This window comes from Bos taurus, chromosome 2 (genome assembly GCF_002263795.3).
Source record: "Bos taurus isolate L1 Dominette 01449 registration number 42190680 breed Hereford chromosome 2, ARS-UCD2.0, whole genome shotgun sequence".
NCBI lineage: Eukaryota > Metazoa > Chordata > Mammalia > Artiodactyla > Bovidae > Bos > Bos taurus.
The window spans coordinates 15137536-15163133 of NC_037329.1; the positions used below are offsets into that span (position 1 = coordinate 15137536).

Genomic DNA, 25598 nt, shown 5'->3' on the forward strand with positions numbered 1-25598 from the left:
TAAATAGCACAAAATATGCTGGAATACTGCAAACATTCATTTGAATAATCATCTTCCATGCATATAGATATTACCTTTAGAAGATGTGTGCTGAGGACTCCAAGACACAAAGTGCTGTGTGAAAGCCACGGTTCTCATATTCACTCAAATTCTGCATCGTGCCCTGAAGATTTCCTCTAAATTCCCCCTTTCTAAGTCTCCTGGACAACACATTTTCTGCCTGTCTTTCACATAACTAGAAAATTGTCTTGGATTTTCCCAAGTACCAGAGTGACTTTGATAAGGGAACCTGCCTACTATCCATCACATTTTTGTAACTCAATCTGTTTATAAGAATCATTCATCACTGACATTTAGATACTACAAAAAAAACATTCCTCATGTGCACATATACAAATATGTTCAATCAAAATAGTGAATATTCTTCTTAAGATCTGTCAATTAAAACAGGATGTGGAAGGAATTTTTTCATGTCTTAATCTGATATTCCACTTGAATGTAAAACTAAAAAAAGTATGCCACTGTTTCCTTCATTTACATTCATTATGGCACATACTCTACAGCTGGCATGGTACAACTGACAAAAAATAAGTCCTCGATAGATAACACAGAATTGATGATTAATTGTGAAATGTAATATCCATCTTAACATTTTATAGATATTTTAATGTAAAATTTAATGTGTAATCATAACCATAAAGATATATACACATACTATAAAAGTATGTTTATGTCCTTTTGTTTTAAAAATAGTAAAATCCAGAAATGGCATCTGTAGGCCAAATTATACTATTTCACATTCAAGAGGGCTCACTGGAAGCATATTTTCAATAGCCAACCAGCATTCTCCTTGTAGAATACCATATTTTAAATATTTAAAGTAGAATGAAGCATTTAGGCAAAACAAGATGCAAAGTGAGCCTTTATAGCACTTCCTCAATTACGTCCAGTATATAAGGAAGTTTTTTTTTTAATTATATAATTCTTTTTATTTTATTTTATTTTATTTTTAAACTTTACAATATTGTATTGGTTTTGCCAAATATCAAAATGAATCTGCCACAGGTATACATGTGTTCCCCATCCTGAACCCTCCTCCCTCCTCCCTCCCCATACCATCCCTCTGGGTCGTCCCAGCGCACTAGCCCCAAGCATCCAGTATGGTGCATCGAACCTGGACTGGCATCTCATTTCATACATGATATTTTACATGTTTCAATGCCATTCTCCCAAATCTTCCCACCCTCTCCCTCTCCCACAGAGTCCATAAGACTGTTCTATACATCAGTGTCTCTTTTGCTGTCTCGTACACAGGGTTATTGTTAGCATCTTTCTAAATTCCATATATATATGCGTTAGTATACTGTATTGGTGTTTTTCCTTCTGGCTTACGGAAGTTTTGACCTACTCCTACCAGATACAAATTGCCAAAAACCATTTCCGGAAGATAATTCTGAGTCTTGAAAATATCAAATACTTATTTGCTGAACTCTAGAAATTATACACTCTCCTTTCAAACCCATTCATTATTTTAGGCACAGTTTTAATGGACTTAGTTAACCACTTAGAACTAGATTGAAGTCAGCACATTTTAAGAGAGGAGGCTGGTAGAGGCAGATCCTTCAACAGCAGGACTGATACCTCAGCAACAGTCACAGTGCTGATGAGACCATCCATCCCATTGCTGAAATGCATCCCTATCAGGTGGCAAATAGCCCCTGTCTTCGAGTCTGCCGGTTTCTCCCTTCCTACTACTCAGGATTCTCTCCTGGGACCCCAACTCCCCCACCATCAGACCCCCTTTCCCCACAACAGGACAACCTGAACAAGGAGAGCCTGGCTCAGTAAGGGGCTTTCAGAGCCGGGCTAAAGCTCTGCAGCCAGCCGCTGCTGGGTTTTATCAGTGTCTTACTACACTGATAGTTAAATATATGATCCAATGAGTCTGTGATACACATTTTCTTCCACATTTTCACATTTCTGAAACCAGCATTCTTCTTAAAATAGAAAAATAGTGAGTCTCAGTTTAAGAGGCACCATTTTTTAGGGGCACATAAAATAATGACTTAAAACAACTTACAATCAAGGGTGCCTGCTGTGTGCTAAGTCGCTCAGTCATGTCCGACTCTTTGAGACCCCATGGACTGTAACCCTCCAGACTCCTCTGTGCAAGGGACTCTCCAGGCAAGAGTAGTGGGGTGGGTTGCCATTTCCTTCTCTGGGGGATCTTCCCAACCCAGATTGAACCTGTGTCTCTTAACATCTCCAGCACTGGCAGATGGGTTCTTTACCACTAGCACCAATGGTGCCTTAGAATCAATGAAATGAGGTATGTTCAATATCACTCTTTGTTGAAGGAATAGTTGACAACTGAGAAGAAATCGGGTATAACACTAAAGAAAAAAAAAAACTTAGCATACCAGTCTGCCTCCATTTTCTATAGAAAGGCAAACAACATAAAACTCCAATTATATTCTCTCCCATGTCCAATTTTTAAAACCGGAAATCAAATACCAAATTAAATGATTTTAATTACCTTCAAAGCCATCATTATCAATGTCGCCAAGATTGACTATAGATTCCCCGAATCTTGCAGCGTATTTGTCACTTCCAATGAGCTCTGTTTCCATTTCGTTCATTACTGCTCCCTAGATAGAAACAGGGAGAAAGGTGTCATTATAACACTGACAACTTGACACATGATTTACTATTGTAATTGGATATGGATTTTTTTTCTTAATGCTTCAAACAGGTTGGACAAACTAGTCTGAGCTTTAGTACACACATCTCAGTTCAATTCAATAAATATTTATCAAGTATGTCAACACATATAATAGTATGATTAGAGCTCAGAGGACAGAAAAAAATGTCAAACTCATGATCCCTAGCTTTGAAAATCCAATAAATTATTTTGATAATTCAATTGAGCAAATATTTAGTGAGTTCCTAATAAAGGCAATGCACTGCGCAAAGGATGAATGAGTGAAAGAGGACAAGGCAATGAGTGTGTAAGACACTCCCTTCCCCGAAGAAGCCCCCAGTTAAGGGAAGGCATAGCACAAGCATGTTAATGACTAAGAGGTACTGCTTTGCAATATGAGCAAGCAGGGAGAGCATACTAACTGTGAGAGCCAGCAGAGATTTCATAAAGGAGGTGGTTGTCAAGGTGGCACTAAAGAATGGGCAAAGTTTTGATACTTAGGGAAACTGACCAGCAAAATACAAATTGCAAAGAACTTTGCTACCTTGGTTTACTTGGCTAATGAGCAGTATGTGCAAATGAATAAGACAAAAAGAGTAAGACTGGAGTTTTATGGGGTGGGACTTTGAATGCCGGGTGAAATTTACTCTCAACTTAGAAAACCAGACAGAGCTACTGAAGGTTTCTGAGTTGAGGAGTGACATGACTGACTGGCCTTGGGAATATTTTTCCAGCAGCATTGTAGTAGGAGTTGGTCAACTGCTGTCTCTGATTTTGGAAAGTGAGTTATTAGACGCGAAATAATGTTTCAGTGGATTTCCCTGGTGGCTCAGTAGGTAAAGAATCTGCCTGCCAAATGCAGGAGACACAAGAGACTTGGGTTCGATCCCTGGGTCAGGAAGATTTCTTGGAGAAGGAAATGGCAACCCACTGCAATATTCTTGCCTGGGAAGTCCCAAGGACAGTGGAGCATGGAGGGCTATAGTTCATGGGGTCACAAGAGTCAGACACGACTTAATAACTAAACCACCACCATCACAATGTTTTAGTAGGAGTTGTTGCAATAACATCTGCCAGATCTCTTTCCAAACTCTGATCATGTCACTCCCTTGTATTAAAAAAAAAAAAAAAACACACCATGTACAACTCATCATAGATCTTTTAACTTCTCAAACAAGTCTGTTCATCATTTCCATAGCACACACATATTCTTCCCTTGTGAAGTGCCCTTCACCTTTTATTTTCCAGCTAAAAAAATTCGATTCTTGTTTTGCTCATAGAGAAATGCCTAAAGACCATAAGGCATTAGAGACTCCAGAGAGGATGAGGAGATAAGACAATACAAGGGCACTGAGCTTCAGGGGGAGAGTTTAAAGAAGTGGTGATCACTCTTCAAGTATTCTCCAGTCACAGAACGGTGACCAAGAGTTCACTCAGGACCCCTGAGAGCTCTTTCAGCAGAAGTGGAAGCCAGCATTCATTCAAGTATCATTCTTTCTTCAGTTCACTCAAAAACAATTCCTGAGCACCTAACTTGTCCAGGATTCTTTCAAGCCCTGATGAAATAGTAGTAAATAAAACAGACGATTCCTCTGCACACAGTGTCTATACTCCAATAAAAGAATAGACAGACAATAGTAAAGGGAAAGTGAAGTCAACTCTTTGCGACTCCATGGACTGTAGCCCACCAGGCTCCTCTGTCCATGGGATTTTCCAGGCAAGAATACTGGAGTGGGTTGCCATTTCCTTCTCCAGGAGATCTTCCCAGCCCAGGGGTTGAACCCAGGTCTCCTGCATGGTAGGCAGACATTTTACAATCTGAGCCATCAGGGAAGTCCAGACAATAGTAAACCACACCAATAAATAGCAATAACCTCAGATATGCACATGACACCACCCTTATGGCAGAAAGTGAAGAGGAACTAAAGAGCCTCTTCATGAAAGTGAAAGAGGAGAGTGAAAAAGCTGGCTTAAAACTCAACATTCAAAAAACGAAGATCAAGACATCCGGTTCCATCACTTCATGGCAAATAGATGGGGAAATAATGGATATAGTGACGGACTTTATTTTCTTGGGCTCCAAAATCATTGCAGATGATAAACGTAGCCATGAAATTAAAAGACTATTGCTCTTTGGGAGAAAAGCTATGACAAACCCAGACAGCATATTAAAAAGCAGAGACGTTACTTTGCTGACAAAGGTGCATCTAGTCAAAGCTACGGTTTTTCCAGTAGTCATGTATGGATGTGAAAGTTGGAGCATAAAGAAAGCTGAGTGCTGAAGAACTGATGTTTTTGAGCTGTGGTGTTGGAGAAGACTCTTGAGAGTCCCTTGGACTGCAAGGACATCCAAAGCAGTCAATCCTAAAGGAAATCAGTCCTAAATATTCATTGGAAGGACTGATGCTGAAGCTGAAACTTTGGCCACCTGATGCGGAGAACTGACTCATTAGAAAAGACCCTGATGCTGAGAAAGATAGAAGGCAGGAGGAGAAGGGAGCAGCAGAGGATGAGATGGTTGAATGGCATCACCGACTCAATGGACATGAGTTTTGAGCAAGTTCCAGGAGTTGGTGATGGACAGGGAAGCCTGGCATGCTACAATCCATGGAGTTGCAAAGAGTCAAACACAACTGAGCGACTAAACTGAACCAAACTGAATGTCAAGTAGTAGTTATTGTCTTTTCACAGTTAGGAACAAGAAGTTGGAAGGCAACAAAGGAAGAAAAACATAGCAGAGGTTTTAAACGTGGAAATCAATGATGAAATTAACCCCAGTATTCAATGCCTCTATTGAGTGGTGTAGAAGTGAAGAGTGAACAAGAGGGTGGTCTAAGGGGAGAACTCTTCCCTTGCCCTTTAAACAAAGGCACTTCACTTTTATCTGTTTTTCATATTGGAATTGCTGAAGATTTCAATGGGAAAAATGGTTCTTTATCGCCTTATATTAGGTATCTATACCACTGTTTAAACTGTTCTCAAAAACTTTAGTTGTAAAAAGAAATAAAAGTATGTAAAATGAGGATGCAGCTTCTATTAGAGAGACCATTAATTGATAGGAGAATGTGAAATATCTATATAAGAAAAAGTAACTCTTGATTTCACTATTAATGAGATAACAAATGATCACTTCACAGATGATACTGTTTTACTATTAAATTTAGGTTTAAACAGTCTAGGATATGCCAGTGCATAAATGATTTTCCTGCTCTATATTTGGAATTTTAAGGATCTCTCAGCTTTATAAGACTCTTTTCTCTCTTAAATTGCAATGAGTTTAGTATAGTGCTTAATATGCATGCTTATTAAATGCTCTCACTGATTAAACAAAATACCTTCTAGAAACATTTTATTTTGTAAAATCCCAAATAAAAATACCGTGACTTAAGAAATGAACCAATTTTCTCACAAACCTGTTATTGCTCTTAAAGATATAGGACAAGAAGACCCCATTAAGGCTCTATCTATTCTTTCTTTTGATTTGATGCCAAGAAGACAGACTGGCAAGATAAGGCCAGTAGAGTTCCCTAAATTGAATTGTCAAGCGGTCAAATTCTACTCCAAAATACCCCTAGAATTGAAAACTCAACCATAAGCAAGTAAACACTTATTTCTACAACTACTGCATCTGCTTTGGAATAAACTACGTCAGTTTTACATTCTTATCAGGAATATAATCTATGTGAATTGTGCAAATTAATATCTTATCAGAACACATCTTGCTTTCAACTGTTTTCAAATCAAGAAATAAAAAACAGTTCATACTTTATCTTCTATGTCTACTAGTGCTTTATAATTACCAAATTCTATGGGGACATTCACCGTCAAAGTAATAGGACATCCACATTTTTAGGGCCATATAAAAGTTATTCTTTCAAATTAGAGTTGCACAATGCAACTGAAAGAAACTGCAACTCCCTGGGTGAACACATACAAGCTGTGTACAGAGAAACTCCAGACAATTGATCTCATACTTTCAAGATATCAAACTGGGGCAGCAGCCCATTCATCATGAAGTCCCATTTCATTTTTAAAGCATCAGTATAATATCACAATTTTTACTTTTATCAGTAGAGTAAGCCTAAAAAAATTTATAGTCTCAGAACTTTGGAGTAAGTAGACCAACAGTTATGATCAAAATCCCATAAACAGCTTCCAATCTGCGTGCAATCAGACTTACGGAACCAGAGTTGATGTACACAAACACTCTTCCTTCTTCCCTGATGGTGCTCTGCATGGGAGCTCCCACGAGTAGGTCTGAGAAGCCATCTGCGTTGAGGTCCACGGCACAGATAGATGCTCCAAAATAAGACCCAAGCTGCTCCAAGGCAAACCAGATCCAGTCATTGAGAAAAAAGCAAGAGTTACTCACCAAAGCCCTCGGTGATACCAAAGTTAGAGACATATTACCTTTTTACCTTTCATTTCATGTAAGATATTTAGTTCTTTTGCATCAATGCTGAATATGTATGCCTGCAATGGGAAAAAGAATTAGGAAAGATTAGATGATTCTCACATTAAAAATGTTTCATTCAAAACATTAATTTTCATAACTTGTAATTGCTCAAATATATTTTAAAAAGATTCTTTCCAGAGTGATACAAAAGGTTTAGGGAACCAAGCTCTCAGGAACAATCCTACTGTTCCTTCAGAGAGAACACAGAAACTGTTGTTTGTCTCAATTTTCAAAGTAAGGTTCATGTAATAATGTAACAAAAACTAGAATGAGAAGTAGCATTTTGTTCTTTCTAGTCTTACCACAACTGTACCAGGAATGTAGATGCCTCAATTTCTCTTCGGCTATAAACTTGTTAACCATAAATGTATTCCTTGGAATCTTGAGAAAATTCTATCTCAGAAACAGTTACTCATAAGAAAGAGCCTCATTTAACTTGTGTAATCTTCCTGAAAGCTTTTCTGCTCAATTTTATCTAAAAGCCACATGACTTTCACCAATCTTACCACTAAATGTACAGTGCTCATTATTTCCAGATTCACTGCTGAGAAATTTTGCAGTTCGTCCTTTAACATCTTATTCTCTTATGCAATCTATTTGAACCATTTTGAAGGAATACATTTAAAAAATGTAATTCTTACTTTACCAATCTGTTCATGTTGAGGGGCTCCTCCAACTACCTCAGTACTGCGCGGACTCCGAAAATGACCGGCTCCAACTGAGTATCCTTCAAGAAAATGGATGGAGGTGTGAGAATCGTCATTTGGAATGAGTGAAATTCATTGTCATAAATCCACTTACAGAATTAATCATAAATCCATTCAGAATTAAATTTTAAGACTGAATTCAAAATGACTACACTAAATAGAGTCAGACACAATTTAGCAACTAAACCACCACCAATATGGCTTATATTTTTAAACCTTAGACACTGAAGCTAGCTCTTTTAAATATGGTTTGTTAGTTTCTGTAGTGTCAGGCAGGACATGCTAGTTTCTAAGATTACAACAGAAACTTTAGTGTAACTTAAGGTTGCAACAGAAACTTTAGTGTAAAATATAACATTTTGAACTTCATGTAAAAAAAAATCTTCCTAAACTTCAACTTTTCTTGCCCTGAAAACTTTCTATTATGATAAAATTGTATAATTACAGACAAGGTAAAATATTCTTATTTCATTATGTGATAAAAGACATAAACTGTTACATTTTTTATAATGCTTAAGCATATCCTTCATCCTTCAACAAGTAAATGCTGAATTGTAAATGAACTTCCTCTGTTTTAAAATAAATTCTTTCTGCTTGAAGAGGGGGAAAATCTTGCTTTTTCTTATTATAATTATTTCTAAGTATAGGCTGTTTACATTTAAAGCAGGTTTAAACAAATCTGTATATCGTAAGAAGCTATGGGAAAAGCATTCCTTTTACGATGACAAGGAAATTAATGCCAGAAAAAGATCTTAACTTTCTATAAAAATAAGGACTATGGATCATCCTACTGCTGACTTATTAAAGAATAATAAGACGAAGGATAAAAATAGTTATGCTCTGGGGAATATTCTAAGAGCTTCTGAGGCCAAGGTCAATGAGCTGTTTTTGGACCCATACTCTTCACAGTGCCACCCATCTGTCCACAGTGCTCTTCTCAGTCCCACTGACTTTCAACTGGCCCTTAAGGAAACTATATTTACTCATTCACATGATTAAATGAGTTATTCATGTAGAATATTGACAAAAGCCCCCAGGAGATGACAGGCATTCAATAGATGCTACGTTTATAATAACAAGGTGACTGCATAAAAATATAAGCTTACAAGTGATTTACTGCAAGAGAATAAATTAAACCAGGAGTTCCAACCTAAGAATTATATATGGATGATAATAGTTACACATGTAAAATATTAAGTTAACTAAAGTTTCATAGACTATAGCCTTAAAGAGGCAGTTTCTGAAATGGCTTTTTAGTTACTACTGGCCATTTTGATCTTTTGAAGATATAATTTCCCTTATTTATAATTACTAGTGTCTGTAAGGTAGAGCTAATTCAAGTTTGTCAATTTTTACAGTACCTAAATAACTTCCAAATTTTACTTGGTTGTATTTGTCTATGAAAGCCTTGTATTTATTTGTAGTCATATTGTACACAAAAAGAGAGCCAGTCCAATAGTATGATCCTGGAGCTCCCATCACAATTAAATCCTGTAAGAAAAAGAAAATTTATCATCATTTAAAAGTTTAATCTCACCACCCGAAACCTCCTCCAGATACACATGTTAAACAGTGACAAAAATAATTTTCATAAATTTCTGAAATATAAGCATTTAATGAGTTTAAAAGCATGCCCCCAAAAGCCAGAGAAGCTAGTTAGTGAACTTTCACCTAAAATGAGAATTTCAGAGAAGAAATGCTGAAACTCTCACTTCACACTCATTGCTGGACTTTACAATCAAAGGCATAATCATTGAACACTAGAATAAGCTGTGGGGAAAAAGGCAATGTGGTTTCTATTATAGGAAATCATATCTGGGTAATTCATTAGCGCTCATTACAGAGATAATCATGTGCTGCCAAAGAGTAAAAAATGGACTTAATTTATTTCAATTTGCAAAAAGTCAATGACTAAGTTCCTTAATAATGTTAGCTTGGAAAAATGTAACTCAAAAGGAACTGGGACATATTTGATGATAAATGTAAGAATTTAGAAAAAGGAAACAGAGGAAAGATTGGAATGAGTAGACATATTTGTCTGGTGAAATATGAAAACTTTCAGCAATTAAATCTATTTGATATTTCTAAATTTCCTAAACGATCCAAACTTTGAAAAAAGATGTCAATTTAAACATAAGGTAAGGAAGAAAGCATTATTTTTCCACACTAGGCAATATTTATGGAAATTATTAACCTAAAGTTTGATACAGCCTGGCTACATAGATTTAGAAAGCATTCATAACTTCATAAGGGGTTACTCAGAGAAAGTGGGAGGTTTAGAAGTTGAGTACAACTGTATATGTGGTAGTGTTAGAAAGAAAATAACATATTTGGGAACATATCTTATTTAAGAGGATATTATTAAGTTCTTAAATCTCCCAATTCTCATACTTCTAATGAAAAATGTTAACTTATATGCTCCGCCCCAATTAGTAACTAAAAATAACATACTTAGATATTTTCAGTGCTTAAATTAACAAATGATATGGCTATTTTTTGATTTCTGTTAAATTCTTAATGAAAGTAACTTTCTTTTTTTTTAATTTTATTTTATTTTTAAACTTTACATAATTGTATTAGTTTTGCCAAATATCAAAATGAATCCACCACAGGTATACATGTGTTCCCCATCCTGAACCCTCTTCCCTCCTCCCTCCCCATACCATCCCTCTGGGTCATCCCAGTGCACTAGCCCCAAGCATCCAGTATCGTGCATCGAACCTGGACTGGCATCTCATTTCATACATGATATTTTACATGTTTCAATGCCATTCTCCCAAATCTTCCCACCCTCTCCCTCTCCCACAGAGTCCATAAGACTGATCTATACATCAGTGTCTCTTTTGCTGTCTTGTACACAGGGTTATTGTTACCATCTTTCTAAATTCCATATATATGCGTTAGTATACTGTATTGGTGTTTTTCCTTCTGGCTTACTTCACTCTGTATAATAGGCTCCAGTTTCATCCACCTCATTAGAACTGATTCAAATGTATTCTTTTTAATGGCTGAGTAATATTCCATTGTGTATATGTACCATAGCTTTCTTATCCATTCATCTGCTGATGGACATCTAGGTTGCTTCCATGTCCTGGCTATTATAAACAGTGCTGCGATGAACATTGGGGTACATGTGTCTCTTTCCCTTCTGGTTTCCTGAGTGTGTATGCCCAGCAGTGGGATTGCTGGATCATAAGGCAGTTCTATTTCCAGTTTTTTAAGGAATCTCCACACTGTTCTCCATAGTGGCTGTACTAGTTTGCATTCCCACCAACAGTGTAAGAGGGTTCTCTTTTCTCCACACCCTCTCCAGCATTTATTATTTGTAGACTTTTGGATCGCAGCCACTCTGACTGGTGTGAAATGGTACCTCATAGTGGTTTTGATTTGCATTTCTCTGATAACTTTCTTTAGTATAGACTTTTAATTGGTCTTGGGTGACACAACCATCTAAATATTACTATTTTATCAATACATATGCTGAATACCAAGTGGTAAAAATTAAGTTGTAATATACTCATATTTAAGAGATATTATCTGAGTATTACTCAATCTTTATTTCAAAGCATAATATCAGTCTTCTAAGTCTTCAGAAGAATTAAAATTCTATATGTAAACATCTATAGCAGCTATTTTTTGGACTATTACCTCTGTGTAAAAACTAGATATTCCAGCTTGACATGATGCAAAATTCTCTCCAAATTGTTTCACATAATCTAAAATAAAGTAGAAAAACAATTAAGATTTCATTTTAAAATAAAGACAAAATCTGCATAATTTTGTTTATTTATAAATCCTTATAAGTATGCCTTTTAAAATCTATTTTACAATAATATTATTTTAAAAATTAGTAAAAGTAGTTAAATTTAAGGTCACAAATCTCTTCCATGTTGATCTTCAAAATATCCCTATGAAATAGCAACAGAGGTATCTACGCAGTCTCTTTTTCAGGGGAAGAACGAGCAAAATACAAAAAGTTGTCAGGTGAGCATCTAAGACAAGAGATAGGATTTATGGCTTCCAGTCCAGGTTTCCATTTAAAATAGGCTTCCTAGATTTTGCCCAGCTGTAAATCACATAGTCAAGATCTGCATGGAGATGGAGGGTCTCTTCTCACAAACCCCCCATGAATGTGTGCTTTGTGAAACTTACTATGGGCACAAAGCTTGCTTTTCCTGAAGAACTGACATAAGTAAACCTCTGTGAAGACAGAGGACCACATCTTTGTTTCGGTTTTGCTAACCAGAAATGTTGAATAAATTGGTAAGTCATTTATAATTACCACTCCTTGTCATGCTTTTTAATTCCTTTTTCTGTTTTCCCTGCTCCTATATATTTTTTAAGTTTAAGTTTTAGTTGTCTTAGGTTTCTGCCATCATGTTTTTTTTTTTTTTTCCTCCATAGGATGTGGCTAAGTGTGTGTGTGTGTGTGTGTGTGTGTGTGTGTATATATTAGACTTCCCTGGTGGCTCAGACAGTAAAGCGTCTATCTACAATGCAGGAGACCTGGTTTCGATCCCTGGGTTGGGAAGATCCCTTGGAGAAGGAAATGGCAATCCACTCCAGTACTATTGCCTGGAAAATCCCATGGACAGAGGACCCTGGTAGGCTACAGTCCATGGGGTCGCAAAAAGTCAGACATGACTGAGCAACTTCACATCCATCCATCCATTCATTCATATATATATATGAATTCATATATATATATATATATATATATATATATATTTGGAGTGCACATTGTCATCCATGGACATTATCAACCCTTTCATAAAGTTACCCAGAAAACACATGAAAAAATGTAATGGACCAAAATCTATACCGAAGGAGGCACCAGCATTTAATGAAGGAACCAGCCAGTGCAGGACAAGAATTGCAGCACCTGAAGCATCCAAGTGCATCATCTCACACGATTAGAATAGTCAGAAGTGGTTGCTAGATCAGTTAAAAGCACCAGACATGGGGCCAGCTACATGGGGATGGATGTTGCAGTTGAAGTATCTCTAGCTTGCATCTCTATTAGACTGTCAAAACAATCTAACAGAGATGCAAGCTAAAGATTTTTTCAGCCTATACAGCTAATTCCTATCATCACACTTTTATGCACTTGATTTTGAAGGAAACTGAGATCAGCAAAGGGAAAGGCCTCATCTGGACTGGAGATTATGACTCAGGCTGGCCAGTCTGCATTATAGAGAGACTGAAGACCTCAAATGATCATGAGGGCCTCCACAGTCAATCAGAGAGAAATGTCCCAACTGTAAAATATTTTAAAATGTTAACCATAAACTATTATGAAAAATGGGACAATAGCTAGAGTAAGTTTTACTGCAACTAAGAAATTAAAATCCACCTTTTATCTTCTTGGCATTCAAAGACAAATTAGGAACACAGCTGATATGACCTTTGCTATGATATCAAATTCCAGGCATGAAAGAGGCCAGTATTAATAGAATCAATGTAATTTGGCTTCATGCTCCAAGTTTTGTCAAGTAATAGAAATTGCCTTTGGGCACTGAGGTAATCATTTTGGTTAAAACAGACTGGAAACTGTCATTCACATATATTCTTTCTAAAGACACATATTCAGAATTTTAGTTCTGTTACAGGTATCATTTCTTCAGTGTTCTGCTGACATTCAACTCCAACTGCTTGTCTCAGTTTATGTCCTGGCTCTGTATGCACTAATGCTACCTATGACCTAAAATTTTTATGGGAAAGACCTTTCAAACTTACATTAGCAATTCCTTGCAGTTTCAAAGAAAATAAGTGAATTCAAGGGGGGAAAAAAAAAAGACACAGTGAGTAGAAAAGATCTGCCCACATTTATATTTTAAATTTTTCTGAATCTTGTTGGAAGTTAAAGATAAAGCAAGAAACAATTTTCTTCCTCCTAATCAGATTTTTCAATCTATTTCATAATTTTACTGAATTGAGAATATATTTAATGCTAAAATTGAAAATTATAAACTAGATGCTAGAACTATTCAAACGAATAGTTTGCAGAATTCCTAGCTCCAAAAAAACCACAGTTGTTCAGTCACTCAGTTGTGTCTGACTCTTTGTGACCCCATGGACTGTAGCACACCAGGCTTCTCTGTCATTTACTATCTCACAGTTCATCTTTGAAAATTGAAACTGCAATGGGATTAGCAAAAAAAGAAAAAAGGAAATAATAATATGAGACGTTCAAGAGAACATAGCTGTTTTCAAAGATCCTCCCACTGCTAACCAAGTATCCAAAATTGAAAAAAAAAAAAATTTAAAGGCATTCACATATTTACCATGCCTTACCTTGATAGCATGGAGCTATTCTTTTACTCAGTTCTGTTCGTAAATCAGAAGGCATTCCATAGCAGACACCCGTGGGGAGCTTAGACTCAGTCCTTATGTAAAATATATTTTTCCATCTATGCCCACAAGTCTGAATAAAACATAAAAGTAGACCAAATGATGTGAAAGTCACACCCAGGGTATCTGGTTTCACGATGTGATCAGGGAACTATCCCAACAACCTACCACAATGGAGCCATTTTCTCCAGGCTGTCTGGAAAGCGTGACCCCCAGCCATTGATTATCTCTTTCTTCCAAGCAAGTCTTTCCACAAGGATCTCCAAAAGGGCTACCTACAGTGTTGGAAAATAATTTTATCAGCAGTTATTTGAAAACAATGTTATTCTGCAAGAACAGAGAAAATAAGCATGCATGCTCTTCCCCAGTGGTTTTTCCTCCAGCTTCTGTGGAATACCATCTTTCCCTGTTTCCCTGTCATCACATATTCGGTGCACACTGCGGGGGTAACCATGAGTTACTCTGTGCTAACGTAATTGCTCTCTCACTGTGATTTTTGTTTGTAGAAAAGACCTCTGATTGGCAATACCAGGAAGAGACGGCCTTCATATAGGAGACAGCTAACCAGCATGACTAAGAGAGGGTAAACCAGTTTAAACCAACATGGGCTGTGCAAGTTTAACTGCATTATGCAATGCTTGGCAAAGAATGTGCACCTTTGTCTTGATCATTTATCTAGCAATGCCAGCAACATTACCAGAGAGCTTTCTAAAACGTTTCATGTACTGAGACACTAAGAATAGGAGGACTACAATATGGTCCTCAACATTTAAGTCACGGTTTGTTGAAGCTGGAAGATGATGACCGTGGGAAGCGGCTGTATGTAATTAACATACTAACAATGCCTACCATTTTAAACAAACTGCCCTATGGTTTACAGTTAGTGGAACTGTGATGTTTTCAACAAAGAAAAAAGACTTTGAAAAACTGAGATTATCTTAGTATAGAAGAAACTTCAGAAGGCACTTTGACAAAGACATGAATAGCCAGAAAGCCAAAAATAAAATATTACACATAAGCAATACTTCTAAAACACACACACACACACAAAAAAGATATTCCCAGTGACTTTTTCCTTATTCTGTTAAAATCACTTCTTTGCTTTATGGCTGGGATTCTATATTAACTGTGATTTCAAGTAAGTGGTTTTGGGGGAGAATAAGATGCAGCATATTAAGATTCCTTTTGCTGCCTATTTCCACATACTTCAAATGCATCGTGACAGATCCATTCCACTCGAACTTACTTCTAAAGGCAGATAAATACATTTGCATCAATTTGACTGCATACAGACATGGAACTTGAGTTTTTAAACTTAATTTTAGTACCAAATTTCATTCATTGATAGGTACCATACTCTAAATCATTAGGCACCTATCACCTTAACCCCTAGATAAAGCTTCCTGGGCAAACTCAGAATACTTACACAGATAATGTAGTATTGGAAAGTGAAATTATTTGCAGTAAGTCTAGGTAAGAGAGAATTTAAGGTGTGTGGAAAGATATTTGTGTACACATTGTATTAATTTGTTCATTCTCTACCATGAAGTTCAGGACAAACCAACCCTCTGATATAGCTAACCTGAAGAAAGTTTCTTAGCCCCTTCTCTGGAGATTGATTTCATAGGTCCAAGGGAGGCCCTGACTACCCAGGTGTTTTTCATGATCTGGAACACCATTACTATGCTATGTGGATCATCTTTTTTTGGCCGAGTTTCTTGCAGAATAGTAATGTCAACTCCCACCTCCTGGTAGTGCCTGCCAAGAGCGTGAGACAGAGGAAGACGACTAAGGACAGGTCTAGAAAGACAAGGCTGGGCTTCATTAGCAATGGCTACTTGGAACGGGCTTCCCAGGTGGCTCAGTAACAGAGTCTCCCAGCCAATGCAAGAGACATGGGTTCAACCCCTGGGTCGGGAAGATCTCCTGGAGGAGGAAATGGAAACCCACTCCAGTATTCTTGGCTGGGAAATTCCCTGGTCAGAAGAGCCTGGTGGGCTACAGTCCATAGGGTTGCAAAAGTGTCAGACATGACTTAGCAACTAAACAAAAACTTAAAATGGAAAGGAGATATTGCAGCAGCCTAAATCTTGACCAAGGATGGAAGTTTCTCTATTCAAGTTAATAAAGAAAAGAAGGGACAAGGGGGAGGGAAGGAGGGAAAGACAATTATATTGTAGCATGCTGCTGCTGCTGCTAAGTCGCTTCAGTCGTGTCTGACTCTGTGTGACCCCAGAGACGGCAGCCCACCAGGATCCCCCATCCCTGGGATTCTCCAGGCATGAACACTGGAGTGGGTTGCCATTTCCTTCTCCAATGCATGAAAGTGAAAGTGAAGTCACTCAGTCATGTCCGACTCCTAGCGACCCCATGGACTGCAGCCTACCAGGCTCCTCCATCCATGGGATTTTCCAGGCAAGACTACTGGAGTGGGGTGCCATTGCCTTCTCTGATATTGTAGCATAGAGTGGGTCAAGTCTAACAAAGAAAGTGGTTACTATGGCTACGTTACACCCATGTAATTGAAAGAAAGTGGAAGAATAACAAACAAGAAATTTTAATTTTCATTATGATACAAATGTTTGACTTTTTACTAAAACTTCTATTTTTTTTTAATTAATGTCAAAAATAGATGATAAATGGTGGATTCATCTACTCAAAGTTGTGGTGGCAAGAACACACAGAAGAACTGTACAAAAAAGTTCCTAATGACCTGGATAACCATGATGGTGTGAAAACTCACCTAGAGCCACACATTCTGGAGTGTGAAGTCAAGCGGGCCTTAGGAAGCATTACTACAAACAAAGCTAGTGGTGGGGATGGAATTCCAGCTGAGCTCTTTCAAATTCTGAAACATGACACTGTTGAAGTGCTGCGCTTATGCCAGCAAATTTAGAAAACTCAGCAGTGGCCACAGGACTGGAAAAAGTCTGTTTTCACTCCAATCCCAAAGAAGGGCAATACCAAAGAAAGCTCAAACTGCCACACAACTGTGCTCATTTCACATGCTAGCAAGGACATGCTCAAAGTTCTTCAAATTAGACTTCAACAGTACATGAACCAAGAACTTCCAAATGTACCAGCTGGATTTAGAAAAGTAAGAGGAGCCAGAGATCAAATTGCCAACATCTGTTGGATCAAAGAAAAAGCAAGAGAATTCCAGAAAAACATCTCCATCTGTTTCATTGACTACAACAAAAGCCTTTGACTGTGTGGATCACAACAAACTGTGGAAGATTCTTAAAGAGATGGAAATACCAGAGCACCTTACCTGCCTCCTGAGAAACCTGTATGCAGGTCAAGGAGCAACAGTTAGAACTCAACATGGAAAAATGGACTGATTCCAAATTGGGAAAGGAGTATGTCAAGACTATATATTGTCACCCTGCTTATTTAACTTATGTGCAGAATACATCATGCAAAATTCTGGGCTGGATGAAGCCCAAGCTGGACTCAAGATTTCTGGGAGAAATATCAATAACTTCAGTAATGCAGATGACACCCTAATGGCAGAAAGCAAAGAGGAAATACAGAGCCTCTTGATGAAGTTGAAAGAGGAGAGTGAAAAAGCTGGGTTAAAACTTAACATTCAAAAAACTAAAGATCATAGCATCCAGTCCCATCACTTCATGGCAAACAGATGGAGAAAAAATGGAAACAGTGACAGACTTTACTTTCTTGGTCTCCAAAATCACTGCAGATGGTGAATGCAGTCATGTATTTAAAAGACGTTTGCTCCTTGGAAAAAAAGCTATGACAAACCTAGACAGCATATTAAAAAGCAGAGACATCACTTTTCCAACAAAGTTCCATACAGTCAAAGCTATGGTTTTTCCAGTAGTCATGTATGGATGTGAGAGTTGGACTATAAAGAAAGCTGAGCACCAAAGAATTGATGCTTTTGAACTGTGGTGTTGGAAAGACTCCTGAGAGTCCCTTGAACTGCAAGGAGATTCAACCAGTCCATCCTAAAGGAGATCAGTCCTGGGTGTTCATTGGAAGGACTGATGCTGAAGCTGAAACTCCAATACCTTGTCTACCTGATGGGAAGAACTGATTCATTTGAAAAGACCTGATGCTGGGAAAGATTGAAGGTGGGAGGAGAAGGTAATAACAGAGGATGAGATGGTTGGATGGCCTCATCAACTTGATGGACATGACTTTGAGCAAGCTCCAGGAGTTGGTGATGGACAGGGAAGCCTGGCATGCTGCAGTCCATGGGGTCAAAGTTCAGTTCAGTCACTCAGTCGTGTCCAACTCTTTGCAACCCCATGAAACACAGCACACCAGGCTTCCCTGTCCATCACCAACTCCCAGAGTTTATCCAAACTCATCTCCATTGAGTCAGTAATGTCATCCAACCATCTCATCCTCTGTCATCCCCTGCTCCTCCTGCCTTCAATCTTTCCCAGCATCAGGGTCTTTCCAAATGAGTCAGCTCTTCACATCAGGTGGCCAAAGTATTGGAGTTGCAGCTTCAGCATCAGTCCTTCCAATGAACACCCAGGACTGATCTCCTTTAGGATGGACTGGTTGAATATCCTTGCAGTCCAAGGGACTCTCAAGAGTCTTCTCCAACACCACAGTTCAAAAGCATCAATTCTTTGGCACTCGGCTTTCTTTATTATCCAACTCTCACATCCATACATGACTACTGGAAAAACCATAGCCTTGACTAGATGGACCTTTGTTGATGAAGTCATGTCTCTGCTTTTTAATATGTTGTCTAGGTTGGTCATAACTTTCCTTCCAAGGAGTAAGTGTCTTTTAATTTCATGGCTGCAATCACCATCTACAGTGATTTTGGAGCCCAAAACATAAAGTCAGCCACTGTTTCCCCTGTTTCCCCATCTATTTCCCATGAAGTGATGGGACCAGATCCCATGATCTTCGTTTTCTTAATGTTGAGCTTTAAGCCAACTTTTTCACTCTCCTCTTTCACTTTCATCAAAAGGCTCTTTAGTTCTTCTCTTTCTGCCATAAGGGTGGTCTCATCTGGACATCTGAAGTTATTGATATTTCTCCCGGCAATCTTGATTCCAGCTTGTGCTTCTTCCAGCCCAGCGCTTCTCATGATGTACTCTGCATATAAGTTAAATAAGCAGGGTGACAATATACAGCCTTGACGCGCTCCTTTTCCTATTTGGAACCAGTCTGTTGTTCGATGTCCAGTTCTAACTGTTGCTTCCTGACCTGCATACAGGTTTCTCAAGAGGCTGGTCAGGTGGTCTGGTATTCCTATCTCTTTCAGAATTTTCCACAGTTTACTGTGATCCACATAGTCAAAGGCTTTTGCATAGTCAATAAAGCAGAAATAAATGTTTTTCTGGAACTCTCTTGCCTTTTCAATGATCCAACAAAGAGTTGGACACAAATGACTGACTGACGTACTGATGTACTGATGTGAAAGCTGGACCATAAAGAAGGCTGAGCACTATAAAATTGAGGTTTTTGAACTATGGTGCTGGAGAAGACTCTTGAGATTCCCTTGAATAGCAAGGAGACCAAACCAGTCAATCCTAAAGGAAATCAACCTTGACTACTCATTGGAGGGACTGATGTTGAGGGCTTCCCTTGTGGCTCAGATGGTAAAGAATCTACCTGCAATGTGGGAGAGCCGGGTTTGATCCCTGGGTTGGGAAGATCTCCTGGAGAAAGTAGTAGCAACCCACTCCAATATTCTTGCCTGGAGAATTCCATGGACAGTGGAGCCTGGTGAGCTACAGTCCATGGGGTGGCAAAGAGTCAGACACCACTGAGCGACTAACACACACACACAAGCACACTGACGCTGAGTCTCCAATACTTTGGCAACCTGATGCAAAGAGCTGACTCATTGGAAAAGACCTTGATGCTGGGAAAGACTGAGGGCAGGAGAAGGGGATGACAGAGGGTGAAATTGTTGGATGGCATCATGGACTCCACGGACATGAGTCTGAGCAAACTCCAGGAGATAATGAAGGACAGGGAAGCCTGGGGTGCTTCAGTCCATGGAGTAGCAAAGAGTCGGACATAATTGGGCAACTGAACAACAACATCCCAAAAGACGCTCCAATAAAGTATCTTCTCTGAAAACACCAAAGTCTTTCTAAAATTAGTCAACATTCAGTTTATGAAGCAATTGTGCAGGAGGAAAATTAAAGACAGGAGAGAACAGAGGTCACAAACAATATATTATCTCTTTATAATATATTGATACTATATTTATACTACTTTAAAATGCAGTGTATTTAATGAACAGTTTCATTAAGATTATGGCCAATATTTAGACACAAGTTTCCTGTTCTAGAGATGCCACCACAAAATTTAAAAACATATAGTAATATGTATGCAATAAACATACAATAGTTTGGAACCACAAAATGCCATGTAAATAGCATGAAAATGGCCCAAAAGGTTTTTTTGATTAATATATTTAATTGGAGGACCATCACTTCACCACACTGTGGTGGCCCCTGCCACACATCCACGCGCATCAGCCATGGGCGCACATGTACCCCCCATCCTGAACCCCCCTCCCAACTCCTTCCCTGTCCCATCCCTCTGCATTGTCCCAGGCACTGGCTCTGAGTGCCCGGCTTCATGCATCGAATTTACACTGAAAATGGCCCAAAAGTTTTTATACAGAAAAACAGTGAATCATCATCTGTTTCTCAGCTGCGTTCTCTTACTGATTTTAAAATAGAGACTAGAGAAGCTCCTATCTCGGTAACTGTTTTCCAGGTCCACAGATTATTCCCCTTTGCATCCTTTCTGTTTTAGCTCTCCCAAGTGACATCACAGTGTCATCACTGCTCAGACTCTCCAGCGTCACACACTTAGATAATTCTAGAAAATGGACAAACACACAGACTCCTGCTTACGTTAAGTTTCTTCTACTTCCTAACACTGCTTCTGTCACAGGCAGCACCCAACAGCAACAATAATCTTGAGCTACTTTCAACACTGGTAACACGACAAAATCAGCTGGAAGAACGAACAGCTTATAACTCTCCACTACTGAGCTGAGTCTCTCCTTAATTTTGAGCAACTTTCCCCCTCTGCTTCTGCAGTGTTTGCGGAATCTTGGCAGAGGGGTCAGACTACATCACTTATGCTTACGCTTATGCTCTGCATCTCTCCAGAGCTTTCCCTTCACCTCTGTGCTCTGGAGGACACGCCTTTTCACGTGGTTCTCAGCTCTGACTGGATATCAAGATCAGCTGGGAGAGTTTCAAACAAATACTGACACCTGGTCCCACTCTCTGGCTCAGATTTGATGTGCCCACATTGAGATTCAGACCAGAATTTTTCACACAGTTCCCCAGGTAATGGTAGCATGCAGCTGGACTTATGAGCAACTGCTCTGCAATATACATGGTTTCGCCATTTCCTGTGTTATACAATAATTCAAAAGGAACTACTCCATTTAGAAAATGACAGTAATATCTTTTTGCCCTCCTTGGTTTCAACAAAACATTGAAATAGCATATCAAATGTTAAGCCAATTTTTTTCATGTGGAAATACAGTATTTATAATTTGGTCAGAAATGATGATTATGAGAACTGTCATGAGAAAGTTAATTCTAATGAATTTCCCTGACAGAACATCATAGATAAATGCAGATGATCTTTATATTGTATCCAAAAGTCATGCTTAAATGATTTATAATCTGATTTTCAATTCAGCTCATACATTACTGATCTAAACTCTTAGTAAATCAAATCAGCTTCATAATTTAAAAAATGTACTTTACATGGTTTAACATAAATGAGGTTGGTAGAAATTAATACATGATAATTTTCCATGCTTTTATACAACTAGAATGACTAATTCTTAGCACAGTTGAATGCATTTTCCCAGTAGACATTAAAAAAAACAAAGCCACATGAAAACCAGACTCCTTATTCTAAAAATTAAGTCCATCTTTCTCTTTCATAATTTTCCTCTTTCAATTTGTATTTGGGAAAGTAAATACAAAAATGTATGCTTACTATTTGGTTTTCATTTCCACTTACTGATTTTGTTTTAGTATGTACATGAGTATATAAATATGAATAAGTAGTGATTTTGATAGATGGATACAAAGGATAATAATACAAAGCCAATTAGGAACATTTTTTGCCATTTTTTTTTACTGTTTTTCATGTCATCTATTTTAGTGCCATTGTTTCAAGTGACAAAATATGACAGAGACTATGGGAGACGAGATATTTGTTCTTGACTGTCACTTGATGGGGGAAGATTGACTATTTCATTGACTGTGGCATTTCCACAGCACAGAACAGGGCATACATGCAGTACGCAGGAACAAAATATTTGCTGAGGGAGGGAATTCTAATACCCACTTTTTCCACCACAGAATGTTCCACTAGAGGGTACTAGAGGTTGGACTGTTGAGAGACCCCTGGACAGCAATGAGGTCAAATCAGTCAATCCTAAAGGAAATCAACCCTGAATATTCACTGGAAGGACGGATGCTGAAGCTCTAATACTTGAGCCACCTGATTTGAAGAGCCGACTCATTAGAAAAGACCCTGGTGCTGGGAAAGATTGAAAGCAGGAGGAGAAGGGGGCAGCAGAGAATGAGATGGTTAGATAGCATCACTGACTCAATGGGCATGGATCTGAGCAAACTCCGGGAGATAGTAATCGACAAGGGAGCCTGGCGTGCTGCAGTCCATGGGGTCACAAGGAGCCGGACACGACTTAGCAACTGAAGAACAACAACAGAGGATACAACTGCAAAATTTTCACCATTCAGGGATCTAAACTTTGGAGAGGTCTTCTTTCTTCCTACTATTCTCCCCTACTTCTCTTCCAAAACACTAGTCCCTTAAGTTTTAAGATAGTAACAGATGGTCTGAAGGAAAACAATGTTTGCAGGTTTGAAGATCTTTACAAAGTGCGATATGTGAGTAGGATGGTTTAGGATTGAGAATTAGGCGGGCCTCCAGAGATGGCTGTCTCAGAGGGATTCTGCAAGGACTGTGGGCAGTAAATGAGGGGTGTGAAGGGCTTGGGCCAGAGCCTGGCAGAGAAAGCAGGCAAACATTAGTTGATGTTGACATTATTATTTTAAGGATTAAGCTAAAGATATGATTATGATATACATCATGGCATATATCCTCCTCCATAACATATTTGTGGCATATCACTGTCAGCAACCAACCTAGACAGCATATTAAGAAGCAGAGACATTACTTTGCCAACAAGGTCCGTCTAGTTAAGGCTATGGTTTTTCCAGTGGCCATGTATGGATGTGAGAGTTGGACTATAAAGAAAGCTGAGCACCAAAGAATTGATGCTTTTGAACTTGGTGTTGGAGAAGACTCTTGAGAGTCCCTTGGACTGCAAGGAGATCCAACCAGTCCATTTTAAAGGAGATCAGTCCTGGGTGTTCGTTGGAAGGACTGATGTTGAAGCTGAAACTCCAATACTTTGGCCACCTGATGCAAAGAGCTGACTCACTGGAAAAGACCCTGATGCTGGGAAATATTGAGGGCAGGAGGAGAGGGGGACAACAGAGGATGAGATGGTTGGATGGCATCACCGACTCAATGGACATGGGTTTGGGTGAACTCCGGGAGTTGGTGATGGACAGGGAGGCCTGGCGTGCTGCGATTCATGGGGTCGCAAAGAGTCGGACAGGAGTGAGAGACTGAACTGAACTGTCAGTGAGCCCTTACCATACACATTCCATTCATTTAATTCTCACAGCAGCAACGGAGGACTGTGCTAACAATCTCATTTCACAGGTGGAGAAATAGAATCTTAAAGAAGTAAAGATATTTGCCCAAATTCATGGGACAAGTAAATGGAAAAGATTAAAATCAAGCATAAGACATTTTAGAATGAAATACTGCCATTTGCAGAAACATGGATGGATCTCGAGATTATCATATCAAGTGAAGTAAATCAGACAAAAATATATGATATCAAGTATATACAGAATCTAAAATATGATATGAATGAATGTATTTACAAAACAAAAATAGACTTACAGACATAGAAAACAAACTCATAGTTACCAAAGGGAAAAAGGTGGAGAAGAATAAATTAAGAGATTGGGATCAACAGATACAGATACAAACTATTATACATAAAAGAGACCAACAATAAGGTCCTAGTGTACAGCACAAGATATTATATTCGATATCTTACACTAAAACGTAATGGAAAAGAATTTTAAAAAACTTTTAGTAATTGAAGATCTCAAAGTAGTTACTTTTCACAAATCTGGAGTATATACAATACAACTGTACAAATATTTCAAATGTATGAATTATCTGAATAAATTTCACTTTCTAATCTTTTCTGCCAGCTGAAAATGTGTAAAATTTCTTGTCAGCTTTCTAGGGTTCATGAAAAATGTCATCTACTTGGTCTCTATCTTATCCCGATCTTTTCCTCAGGTTAGATCAATGCTCAGCACTTTGGCATTTCCACTGAGGAATGAGCAAAGGGGTAAGACCAGACTCAAAGGTCTTCCTGTAGATTTTGACAGCTTGAGTGACACATTTGGGTAGGGCAGCTGGGACTTATGGATGCAGTGACAAGTGTTTATCTGCCTATGTCACTGGCTTAATCGGTTCAGACATTTGATTGGGGCTCTCAAACTGGTCTTCTGGATACTAAGACAACACACACATTGGTCTGATCTTTCAAAACACGACATAATTTTCAAGTTTTAGAAAAATAGTGAAAGACCTTACTTCCATCTATTACTTTTTTTAACATGAAGTTCTACTCTATTGAAAGATTAGTCCTCTATACTTCAAACTCATCCACTCTAAATTTTTCTCAAATAATCCTGAAAAACAAATGACTCTTGTTCTACATTCTATAAAGCGTCATTCATTCAATATATCTGTATTTGTAGAAGCAACAATTACTGAGTGAAACAGAATACAGAAAAGACATATGGCATTAAAAGCAAACATACCAATTCAAATATGACCAGAATATAAGGCCTACCATTGGAGGGTTATAAAAATTACGGAAAATGTATGCCTGTGCGTACAAGACTTTCTGGCACCGAGTAGGTGTTCATTAAATGAGTGGTAAATGCTTCCCCAGTGTACCCACACTGCATTGATGTGGACCCACCAGCAGAGGGAGCTCAGGGTGCTGTGAGGTTGGATCAGCAGCATTCCTTCAGCTCTTTAAGCCAAAGGGCCCCTTGTTTTTATTTCTTATCAAACACTAATTATTACTAAACCCATTAGATTATGCTTCTTATATTAAACTGTGTACTTTTCCCAAACATCTAATAAAATGTGGTGGTGATGTTTCTAAAAGGTAACAGTGATATTCATGAATTTAACAGCTAAAACAGTAACTGAGTAATGAACAGTAAAACACCAGTTTTAGAGGAGATATGGGACATTTCCACCAACTCAT

At 38.3% G+C, this 25598-nt stretch overlaps 1 protein-coding gene across 3 annotated transcripts in view; it reads right to left on the reverse strand.

Annotated features, from left to right (window-relative positions):
* ITGA4 (integrin subunit alpha 4) overlaps window positions 1-25598 on the reverse strand; it is a 91760-nt gene that overhangs the window by 53956 nt on the left and 12206 nt on the right. For 2 of the 3 annotated variants that reach the window (NM_174748.1, XM_059891805.1), the window contains 8 exon segments: window positions 2537-2648; window positions 6882-7019; window positions 7112-7174; window positions 7799-7884; window positions 9226-9355; window positions 11513-11580; window positions 14159-14288; window positions 14384-14490. In NM_174748.1, coding sequence (NP_777173.1) covers window positions 2537-2648; window positions 6882-7019; window positions 7112-7174; window positions 7799-7884; window positions 9226-9355; window positions 11513-11580; window positions 14159-14288; window positions 14384-14490 — 834 coding nt within the window. 3 annotated transcript variants of the gene reach the window in all.